This window comes from Macaca thibetana, chromosome 15 (genome assembly GCF_024542745.1).
Source record: "Macaca thibetana thibetana isolate TM-01 chromosome 15, ASM2454274v1, whole genome shotgun sequence".
Taxonomy (NCBI): Eukaryota; Metazoa; Chordata; class Mammalia; order Primates; family Cercopithecidae; genus Macaca; species Macaca thibetana.
In genome coordinates, this window is record NC_065592.1 from 94,245,932 (window position 1) to 94,257,897 (window position 11,966).

General features: G+C 43.2%; 1 protein-coding gene and 1 long non-coding RNA gene across 5 annotated transcripts in view; one reads left to right on the forward strand and one right to left on the reverse strand.

The window, feature by feature from the left end:
- LOC126936860 (uncharacterized) overlaps positions 1-11,966 on the reverse strand; it is a 78,300-nt gene that overhangs the window by 30,318 nt on the left and 36,016 nt on the right. For all 4 annotated transcript variants that reach the window (XR_007719596.1, XR_007719595.1, XR_007719598.1 and 1 more), the window contains exons 4-5: positions 10,309-10,509; positions 1,983-2,267 (exon numbers count right to left, since the gene is read on the reverse strand). This is a non-coding gene — a long non-coding RNA (uncharacterized LOC126936860). The remainder of the gene's footprint in view (positions 1-1,982; positions 2,268-10,308; positions 10,510-11,966) is intronic.
- On the forward strand, positions 2,267-5,305 carry LOC126936857 (spermatogenesis-associated protein 31D1-like). Its single transcript, XM_050759654.1, has one exon. The coding sequence runs from the start codon at positions 2,857-2,859 to the stop codon at positions 4,024-4,026; it is 1,170 nt and encodes a 389-aa protein (XP_050615611.1). The 5' UTR covers positions 2,267-2,856; the 3' UTR covers positions 4,027-5,305.

Consider the following 11,966-nt stretch of genomic DNA (forward strand, 5'->3'; position numbering starts at 1 on the left):
CAGAGCTCTGTCTCTGGGACACTTGTCCTGTGAGGGAGCACAGATGTGACTGTTGGACTCTGAGACTGTGGCCTGGATGAGGACTTCTAACTCAGCACATCAAGTGTGGCTCTCACAGAAGAAATCCTCTTTCAGCTTTTCAGAGACGGAAAAACAGGAAATATTTTATCACCTTCAAATATTGACAACAGGATCATATTTCTATTAATTATAGTGTCATATAATTCTTGTATAATGAATAAATAAATGAATGAGCTTCATAGAGTGTGAGAGAAGTGTGTCCCAGTCTGTCATTATCTTTCTTTTGTTCTCAGCATCAGGGCAGACCCAGGAGGAGAAGGAAAGGTGGAACATTAAAAGGTAATGCCAGGCTGCTCTATCTGAGCTTCAGGGTGACCCTTCCTGTCTCTTTCATGAGGAGTCAGTCCCATGATTTCTTAGAATGTCAGTTACTAGATAGTTTCAGAAAACGCCCTCAGAAGACAGGCTCATGGGAAAGCAATCAGACACGAGACACTACTCATAGTCCCTGCTCTGCCCATTCATGAGCATGATGGAGTGATGGACCTGAGTAATGGGTGTTACCCAATTGGTGGCCAACTGCGATATTGAGGAAGGACTACTGGTTGGCTTGGAGACACAGTTTCTGTCTCACAACTTTGCAAAAGTACTTATCTTACTTGATGCTCAGATTCCTCCTGGAGGTAACCACTGATGTCTGTGTTTCATGTGGTGGTTTTGAGCATCACATGGGGTAATGTATATGAAAGGACTTTACTAATGATGCCAAATACAGATGAGAACTTGTGAATATTATCAATAACTATTTGCCTTTTCCTACTGATTCTTGGGGCTATCAGAGTTTAATATCCCAAGGGTCTTCCACAGAGTGACTTCTGTATGATTCCTGTGCCTCTACGTTCATTGCATATAATATATTGTTCTGTTTTCCCAGACGGCAAAAGTTTCCAGAGGGAAGTAGAAGAGGAAAGGAAGCTACTTTCTATTCTGAAAAGGTGATTAATCACTCTCCTTCTGTCCTGTTCCCACCCCCTCTTTTTATTTTATTTTTTTATTTTATTTTTTATTTTTAGCATGTTTTACTCATTTCAGGGATTCCTTGTAGCCTGCTGTAGTTTTGGGAGTGGGTAGCCATAGGAACGGGTATGTGAATGAATGCTTGTGGAGAGGCTATAGTGAGGTCATATGACCTCATATATGGTAAGGTCATGGGAGGGGGGCAATGTGAAGTGGGCAGCAGGATTCAGGGGGCCCCACCCCTGCCAGGATAATAGACCCTCCTTTCCTTGTTCTGGTTCTGGCTGCAGCTTTGGACCTCCTGTTTCCTGCGGTCCCCTGGGCCAGCATCATGATACCACCCGCTTTCGTCGACTGTTATGCCCAGACCCTGTCTGTCAGGTGTGTAACAGAGCAACTGCTGATATCCAGCGACTGCTGTCTTGGGAGTCCCTGAAAGATGCTGCTCCTTCTGTGTCTCCTTTGACTTCTGCAGCTTCTGCAACTGAGTCATCGTTCACTCTCTCTTCCACCCCCTCAGCAACCCCTCCAGAAGATGTAATACTGTCCCCTCGGCCTAAGCCTTCTCCACTGCCCCAGTTAATTCTCTCACCTGACTTGATCACCTCCTTAGCTAACTTGTTTTCACCCTCACCACTGAGGGACCCTCTGCCACCATAGCCTGTTTCTCCCCTGGATTCCAAGTTCCCCGTAGACCATTCCCCACCCGAAGAGCGTCCCTTTCCCCTTCTCCCACAACATCAAATTCAGAGAGCGGAGCCCAATCTCTATCCTGTGGCCAGTATGTCTCTGAACCCCACCTTTTCACTTGACTCCACCATATGCCAAGATATTTCCCAGGCCATGAATCCCACTGATTCGCGTGCTCATCATCACAAACCACCAATCCCATCTGCTTTACCATCGGAAGACTGCACTGTGACTTCGTTGAAATCAAGACTCACCATCTTGAAGCCTTTTCTGGAGATGTTATCTCTAGGTGGCTCTGGTGGGACATCCACCTATGCCCCAACAATCAAAGGCATTGACCATTCATGCCCTGCATCTTCAGAATTCTCCTGGTGGCATCCTCATGCCAAGGGCTCTTTTTCCTCCAATTTTGTGCCATCTGATTTCATGGAGGAGCTTCTTACCCTTCATTCTTCTGAGGCCTCTTTAGGGTGGCACTCTGTGGCCAACGTCATACAGCCTGTTAACATCTCCTTTGTCAGTCATGACATTCTGGCACTCTTGGAGAGACAGTCAAAAAAAGGTGTGATTTCCTGATGTGGAAAGAAAATGAAAACAAAGCAGGATCTTTCCCAACACAACTTAGGCCAAACTACCAGCTAAAGTCTTCATGGAAAATGTTAGCCTCACTTGCTGATAAGCATGACTTGGCAGCCTCCCTTACTTTTTGGGCTAGTAAAGGCAAACTAGAGGTGCAGCACATCCATCAGCAGCCCCCATACTCTAAGTGCTTTGAAGACCATTTAGAACAAAAATATGTGCAGCTCTTCTGGGGTCTCCCATCTCTGCACAGCGAGTCTCTTCACCCTACTGTTCTTGTCAAACATGGCCATTCCTCCATGTTTGTAATCTTCAATGGCATTACAAATACATCTATATTCCATAAATTTCCAGTACTTCCCCCTCCCCAACCTCTGTCCTTGCCTAATACCCAAGCTCTGCCCTTGCCTCAAACCCTGCCCCGAGGTCAGTCCCCACATCTCACTCAGGTCCAGTCCCACAATCAACATCAATCTCTACTCCCAGCCCTACTACCTAGTCCTCCATTCCTGATTAGGATCTGTGGAGTGTGTTTTCATAGACCCCAGAATGAGGCACGGTCTCTTACACCATCTGAAATTAATCTTCTGGAGTGTAACGTGTTGCAGAAAGTGCAGGAAAGTGTGTGGGGAGAGCTTAGGTCAGAAACAACTTGAAAATGCCCTGACAGTACATTTGAGCAAGAAATTTGAGGAAATCAATGAGGGTCGAATGCCTGGGACTGTGCATAGTTCATGGCATTCAGTCAAGCAGACAATGTCTCTTGCTGAGGAATCCCACAGCCAAATAAAACATCGAAATTTGGCAGCATTGGTGAGTGAGGACCACGGCGTTGATACTTCCCAGGAGATTTCTTTCCTTAGCTCCAACAAACAAAAGACGTTTGAAACTCATATTAAATCTTCCCATAGGAAGATGCTGTGGGGCATTCCCCACAAGGTCCTGGAATACATAGAAATCTTCAAATTGAAAAAGGACCTTTCCAATTCCTTTTCCCATTTCAATTTTCCCTCCTCAGCCACCTTCATTTCTCGGGGAGATACCAAAGATGGGGTCTCTAACTCTAATAGACAAAGCACTTTCCAAGGAGGAAAGTTCGGAACAACAAGCTCAGTCCCTGTCCTCGATAATCCTCATCATGTCACCTCACCTGTTGGCAAAGAAAAACCGGAGACTCTAGGAAAACAATTTACTGATGCTGATCATGACCTTATAGAGACAGATTCCAAAGATGGGGCCTCCATGCCCCTTAGAAAAGGTACTACAGATTTTCAAGGAGAAAAGTTAGAAACAACCAGCTCATTCTCCACCCTGGGTCATCCTCAACTGGTCTCCTCACCTATTGATCAAGAAAAGCAGGAGACCCTGAGAAGAGAATTCGCTGATACTGACAATGATCTTACAGAAAGTGTCCCAACAACTGAGGATGGCGGACAGACTTTTCTGCCCCCCGCACACAGCATCATAGACGAAGTCAGTCAGAAACAGACTATACTGGCCAGTAGATGCAGCACAGAGCTGCCCATAATGCAAGCTGGAGTTGGCCGTGAGTCAAGGGATAAGAGAGAGAGTGCCAGTAATGTTAACAGGCTTCAGGGCAGTAGAAAGACCTTTCCTGTCACCAATGGGTCGAAGGAGATGTTCAAGGAAGAGGAGATCTGTGCTCTTCAATCACAAAATAGGAACAACTTGACATCCAGCAAGTCAGGAAGCTGCTAAGAGACAAATGTAAAAGCAAGCACATCTCATGAAACTGAAATTTTCCCACCAAGAGTATCAGTTCCCCAAGATCCTAAATCGTCATATCTTAAAAATCAGATGCTGAGTCAGTTAAAGTTGGTCCAGAGGAAGGATAGCCAACTTCAGAGTCATTTCACTGACATGTCTCTTGCCTTAGATAACTTGAGTTCCAAGGACTTACTGACTCATCCCCAGGGCATTTCAAGTCGGGACACAGAAACTTCCCAGGTGCTGCATGTCCACTTGGAGGACAGAGGGATCTGTGCGGCACAGCAGCAGGAGCCCAGTGTCCCTACCCATGTCTTACAGAAATGCCAAGTAAAGAATTTTTCACCAGTTACAAAGAGAGTGAGCCCTCTAAGACCCAAGGGAGGAGAGGTTGGTGGAGGGGATGCAGGGTTCAGGACATCCCAACTATACCAACTCAGGAGAAAGAGCCACGCTATTCATAACAAGACATCAAGGGAGTTGCTTGGGAGCAAATCTTCCCCAACCTTGAAAACACAGCCTCCTCCTGAAAACCTTTTCAGAAAGTGGATGAAGACCTTTTTGCAGTGGTTTAATAAACCCAGCATAACATATGAAGATCAAGAAAGTTCCCAGGCAAAGGATAGCTCCCTGTCATCATCTGTGCAGAATAGAGGTCGAGTTACAAGTAGAGCTGCTTTTACTGGGACTACTGAAGCTCAGAAAATTAGGAAAGACACTGGGGAGTTCCTAGAAGCTGTGGCATAGGCCTGGGATAGATGTCACATGTCCCCAAGAGCCCCTTGCCTCCCCAGTAGAACTTGGGAAAGCTAAGCACGGGCCAGATGTGGAGGGCAGAGCAGAGCCTATCCAGGGCTATCCCCACAACTGCACAGCTGCCTCCTGCAAAGTGACATGTACCAAATCTTGCAGCCAACAAGCTATCTTTGTTGGCCAGAATAATCCTATAATGATTAAACAGATCATAGACAAGTACAGACAGCCCGAGAAAGTTGAGGCATTTAAGGGGAAGATATTGTGTCAAAGCCATCCCCCATCCATGCCCCACAGGAAGCCTATGCCACATTCAAACCCCACTTGTTGGTGTCATGTCACCCTGGTGTGTCCAGCTGTCCCAACCAGTGCTAAAAGCACTGTGTTCAGTGATGTGCCTTTACCAACTGGACAGAAAATGCTTCTGAAGCATTTCCAGGGAGGAAAATTTTCCCCCACAAAATCATTCACTGCTTGTTGAGAACCTTGACTCTCCCTAATAAATGTTCTAATAAGATTGGTGTCTTTTCTGTGTGTTGTGTTATGAGGTATAGGTTTTGGGCAACCGAAGCTTGTGGTTAGGGAAAGGTAGGCATTAGTTCAGCTCTTACTGACTCCCTCATTTGACTTTTAAAAGGTGACCAATCCTCTGGAGCTCTTGTGGAGGAATGAGTATCACGTGCCTCCAAAAGTCCATTTTCTCCCTGATGAAGTCTGAGGAGATGAGCTCTTTTCTACCTCTTTGCTTGAGATTTACTGATACCGTATGGCAGCCTGCACCTTCCTCCCCATTCACTGCTTCATGTCCTTTAGAGCAGTAGGAAGGCAGGCCTTGCATATCAGAAGAGAGGGTCAAAGACAGGTATGTTTTTCAGAAATAGGGGTTTAATCACTGTTTAAAAAACGTCACTGACCACAGCATCATGTAAGTTGGTGGTAGTGTTTGGGGTATTGCTGGTTGGGGTAGGGTGTCAGGAACACTGTGGATGCTGCTTAAGAGTTTGAAAAGCAGGGCATCCTCATGATTTAGGGAAGCACATTTTGACCTCAACGTTGAGGTCTTTCTACTAATAAGTCACTTGGGGAAGTAGTTCCCTTCCCTGTGTATTTGTCCATGCTGCCTGGGTTGATGAAATTTTCACAGAGCAAAAAGATCACCTAGCTATCAGTGGTAGGAATGTTGACCAGACAACCACCTACCTCCTAGGGTAAAATATAGCTGAGAGTAAGGAAAAGATGTCTTATAATGAATGAGAAAGTAAGAAAAAAGTGAAGCTAGGAAAGGATGGTCATGCTAGTGGAAAAAGGTTTATGTCCCATAATGCCCATATCAGGACCCTTTGTCAATCTGGATCTAGGCACTACCCCCTTGAGGTTTACCAGGGCACTGCTAAGCTGACAGATGCCATTTTGGCAGAAGTGTCCATGGGGCTGTTGTTTCAGGACTAAAACAGTATCTGCAGGGCTGTTGTTAACACGGCATCCCTCTCTTTAGAGAAGGTGATCTTTGTGCCTTCTTTCTAGCCATGTTGATGGCAACATGCAAGATCTTCCCTTAGTGTATATGGTGCACCTATCAGGATGGACGTGTCACTTATGATCTTCATGAGCTTAGTGGAATATAACAGATATTGTCTAGAACACCTGCAGCTCATGATCCAGAGGCGAGTCCTTGACTATGCATGAGGGTTAGAGATATTTGGAGGCTCATTATGAATCTTTACAGAATGCTCCTTATGGCTAAGAGTGTGCACATATACACCCTTAAAATATTAGAGGTCTGAAGAGAAGGCTACTCCATTTATACAGACTGGGACTAATAAATGAGGTGAGCTTTCTAGAGGTCACTTCAGGTAGGTTTTCCAGAAAAATTTGTGAATGCTTGGTGTCAAAACAAAAGCAAAACAAAACAAATCAAAATAGATGTCCACTACAGCTCGCTCAGTCAACCATCCTTCTGTTTACCTGTCCATGCTTATGCTACTGACCCTGCAGTGTCTGAAGCTTGGGATTGCAGAAATAATTCAGATTTCTTGAAGGCTTTAAGAAGCACAAAATTGGGATGAAGCTCAGGGTGAAGAACTTGTGGAGGTGGAGAATCAGTCACCCGTGGATGCTGGGGGGATTCTCCGTGTTCTTCTCTGTAAGCCTGTCCGCTAAATCCTGTAAGGCTGGCAGCCATGCTAACTGTTTTAAAATGGCTGAAGGGGGCCCAGTATTTGGTTTGATTTGGTTCTAAAATGAAGGTCAAGAGCCTTGAAATGAAAGGACAGAGTTGGAGTCTGCTCCTCTACTCACCATGTCGATGAAGGTTGTACCTTGGTATCAGACATGAGCCCCCAGTTTGAAGGGGCTACATTATCTGGGGTATATGCCCTGGCATTCATCATCATGTGTCAGGAAAATTTAGAACACAGACACACATGAGGAGTTTAGGAGCAGAGGTTTAATAGGCAGAAGATAAGAGAAAGAGAAACAGTTCTCTCTATAGACCAAGAAGAGTCTCCAAGTGGAAAAGACTGGCTGGCAGCGAATGCACCAAATTTTATAGTCAGGTTTGAGGAGGCAGTGTCTGACTTCCACAGGGCTCACAGATTGGTTCAATCAGGTATGATGTTTACATAGTGTACGAGCAAGGCTGGTTGCCCCAACCTAATCTTATTATGCAAATGGGCTTTCCAGTTGATCGGTGCCATCTTGTCTGCTCCTTACTGTACATGTGGCTGACAGAGAAAAGAAGATGGAGCCACCATCTTGAACATATCTAGTCCCCTAGTTCCTGCCAGCATTCATCTGTGCAAGCTCCCAGCTTGCTTGTCTATGTCTGTAGCTTGAATTTACAGGCTGCTCCTTGTTAGAAAATGATTTGGGGCTGCTTCTCTTTAAAAAGAAAAGATTTACTGAGGACTCCCATACCCTTATTATCTGTCTAGGTAATTTCTTCTTAACTCCTGTATCAGCAACATTATAGCCCCAAAGTGAAAACAATTTAAACGTTCACCAACTAAATCAATGGATAAACAAAATGTGATATATCCATACAATGGGGTGTCATTTGTCCATAAAAAGAAATGAAGTATTAATACGTGCTACAACATGAATGGACTTTGAAAACATCACGGTGAGAAGCCAGACACAAAAATCCACATATTATATGATTCCATTTAGTTGAAATGTCTAGAAATGAAAAATAGATAGAGATAGAAAGTAGATTACTGGTAACATAGGGAGGAATGCAAATATTGAAGAGTGAAGGCTAAGTGAAGCAGAGTTTCTTTTTGGGGTAATGAAAATGTTCTAAAATTGATTGTGGTGATGCATGCACAACACTGTGAATATGCTCAAAGCTGTTGAGTGGTATACTTTCGGTGAGTGGATTGTATAGTAAATAAATTATGTTTCAATAAAAACTTTTTTAAAAAGAAAGTTTGCATAGCAGCTTTATTCATAATTGTCCAAATTAGAAGCAACAGAAATGTCTTTCAGTAGGTAAGTAAACTTTTTTTGTATATCCAAAAATGGAACATCATATGCCATTGAAAAGAAATAAACTGGCAAAACACAAAAAAGGAGGAAACCTAAATGTGTATTATTAAGTGAAAGAACACAATCTGAAAAGGCTGTATGATTCTAACTGTATGACATTCGAAAATGGGCAAAACTATGAAGGCAATAAAAAGGGCAATGGTTGTCAGGGGCTAGTGGAGAGGGAGGGATGAAAAAAGAGCACAGAGGATTTTTAGGGCAGTGAACTATTCTATATGAGATTACAATAGTGGACACATGTCATTATACATTTATCAAAACCCAGAGAATGTGCAACATCAAGAGTGACTGTTAATGTAAACTATGGACTTTGGGTAATAGTGATGTGTAATTGTACGTTCGTCAATTGTAACAAATGTACCACTCTAGTATGGGATGTTGACACTTGGGGAGGCTGTGCCTGTGTGGGGATAGATGGTATGTGGGAAGTTTCCCACTTACTTTTCCTGTTGACATAAAACCTCTGTAAAAAATAAAAGTCAATTAAAAAGAAGAAGATGAGGAGGAGGAGGAGGAGGAGGAGGAGGAAGTTGTTAATATGTCACAAGGCCCAACATCAGAGAGTTGGCATCAACTCTCTGAAGTATTCCCTGAACCCTGTTTTCCCTTCCTCCTGGCAGAAGAATTTTACTTCTTTATCTATCTTCCCATTGTGTATTATCTTTGATTGTTTTACAGCTTTTTGTAGCATATTTTATTATACTTGTTTGCAGGTCTCACTTCCTGGACTATGACCTGTCCAAGGGCAAAGGCAATATCTTCTTTTACTGATATTTTTACAGTAGTAGGAATACTATGTAGTAAAGTTCAATAAATATTTGTTGTGTGAATGTATGAAGAACATCTTATAACTACTGTTCTATTATTTTTTTTTAGAGAAAGTCTCATTCTGTCACCCAGGCTGGAGTATAGTGGTGTAATGTCATCTCACTATAACCTCCCCTTCTGGGTTCAATCTATTCTCCTGCCTCAGCCTCCCAAGTAACTGGGATTACAGGTGTCTGCCACCATGCCCGGTTAAGTTTTTGTATCTTTAGTAGAGACTGGGTTTCACCATGTTGGCTAAGCTGGTCTTGAATTCCTGACCTCAGGTGACTCACCTGCCTTGGTCTCCCTAGGAGCCAGGATAGACCTACTGTTTTAAAATATAATTATAGAGGATTTTGCCTCAGAACCTGTTCTGCTTCAGGCTTTTGGGCATCCTGAAAACAGCTGCCTCCAAGTGACTTATCCCAGGGACAGAGGTCAGGATGTGAGGGTGTGAGCATTGAGGAAACTTCCTAGGAAATTGGGAACATATGAAAGTCCTAAACGAATAGTTTATCTATACTGAGCATCCTCAAGTGGTAGCATATTACTCTAAGAGCTTCTGGAAAAGATTCCTCCTTGGAAATAATAAAACCAAGTGCAGTGTGAAATCCCAAGAACAGCCTTCGGGGTGGCAATGTAGGTAAATTGGGAGGATGTCATGGGGCCAATGGTGAGACAGTCTCATCCTACCAGAAGCCACCTCTGCCACCTCCCAAAGGCTGCCTAAAATGCTTTGGTAGGAGCTTATAGAAGGCTTGGAGGTAGATGTATGTATAATATGTGAAATGTTTTCCTGGGAGGGATGGCATTTTAAACTTTTATTTTATACATTACTGGAAGTCGTATGTAATATAATTCTTGAAAACAGATTTTAAGAGGGGGCTACGGAAAAAAACTATGAAGACATTGATGCTAAGAGTGGAAAGGAAAAGTTATCTAATGGGTGATAGAGTACCAAAAATAGCTTTTCCCTTCCCAATTTTGTCAGCATTTAACGGACAAAGTGAATATTCTTAACCACCCAACTACTTTAATATTAGGGTATACTTTTTACTTTAAGAAATTACATATTAATTTGTGTAAAATAAAAGCATTATGAATGTAGAGAATTTATTCATTAGGGCTCTGATATTTACTACTGTCTGATTTAGAGAAGTCACTTACCCTCTCTGGGCTTCGGTTTCATTCATTGATAAAATAGGCACAAGAAGTCAAGGGCAGAGCCCGTGGCTTACAGAGGCTTGTGTCTCCTAGCTTCCAGCAGTAAATATTTATTAGATGAAAACTTGGCTGAGGCTGCATATCAAAGAGAGGAGGAAGGGGCATCTCTTGGCAGATTTTATCCTCAAGGCAGGTTACCTGCTCCTGCATAAATGAAAGGAGACCTGGCCTGAGTTGAAGGCTCTCTTAACCTTTCCAAAGAGATCAGTAACACTGGTGGCCCATGGGTAACAGTGGTGGCCCATGGGTGTCTAATAAGGACCTCTATAGTATTAAAAGAAATTTCAGAGAAATTAACTTTAAAGGAGTTTAACTGAGCATGAAAGATTTGCGAATTGGTTAGCCCCCAGAATCACAGCAGATTCACAGAGACTCCAGGGGTGCCTCATGGTTAGAACCAATTTATGGACCAAAAAGGCAAAATGACGTACATGAATCAGAAGTGCGGTACAGAAAGAGTGAGATTGATTACAACTCTGCCTTTGCCTTATTTGAACACAGTTTGAATATTCAGCAGTCTATGAGTGGTTGAAGTAGGGCCGCTGGGATTGGCCAACACTCAGCTATTGTTACAGGTCCATACTATTGAGTTAGGTTTTCAATTTGTCCAACTATTAGGCTAGGTTACAGTTCATCTGCAAGGACTCAAATATACAAGTATGGAGTCCTTTTCATGGCACAATTGTTTTCTTTCACAATAGTTTAAGAAAGACATGAGAATTTAAGAGCCAGTTCAGAGGACAGCTGTCATGATAAAGAGTTTAGAAAAGAATGCGTAGGAAGATGGGTCAGGGATGGGGGATATTGGGATCATTTAAACCTGACAAGAGTCACCTGAATAAAGTATGACAGGTAGTTGGTATTTGGACATTTGCAGAGGTGATTATGTAGAATAGAGAACAGATGTTCTCAAGTATTTTTGGATGCCAAGGCACTCAGGAAAAGATCACATTTACATGGCCCACAGTGTAATCAGGTGAGGTTGCCTAAGACTCTATTCTGCTCTAAGGCTTTGACACGCCTGGGTCCCACTCTGCTACCAAAGGCTGATGGCATCAGTAGTATCATCCAAAAGACCACCAAGATGGCTAAATAGTAGAAAGGAGAGCCTCATTGCTCTCATCAGTTTGCAAGCCAGGAAGGGAAAGCATCCAGTGTGGACTGAAGGTGCTCTCTGTTGGAATAGGGGAAGGACAGGTTGGGTTTTATATTCATATTCATACATATTCAACAAGTTTGTGGGAAAAGCTGTACATATTTATGCAGGTGCCGAGCACACCATAATGAGTAAACATATGTAACATACATCCCATGTTCACTTTGGAGTGGGGGTTTAGCACTAAAATGAGGCAGAATTTGGCCCTTTACATCATAAGATGAACTTCAGGACACAGGCGGTTTGTGTGCAGCCTCTATAAGCTGGTAGAAACTGGAAATCTGTAATATTAGTAAGTTATCAGAAAAGAACGTTTGTAAGGCCGGTCCTCTGTCCAATCAGAGCTGATAACTGGTTTGGTTAGAGGGAGTTTAGTTATAGAAAGTTAGAAAATTTGCCATGCCATCCAGGCCCTGAACCCTCCACCACAGGTAACTTTGTTTCC

Bases quoted from the DNA above. Each gene is read 5' to 3' on its own strand.
- LOC126936857 (XM_050759654.1), top strand. From the start codon at position 2,857: ATGAGGCACGGTCTCTTACACCATCTGAAATTAATCTTCTGGAGTGTA.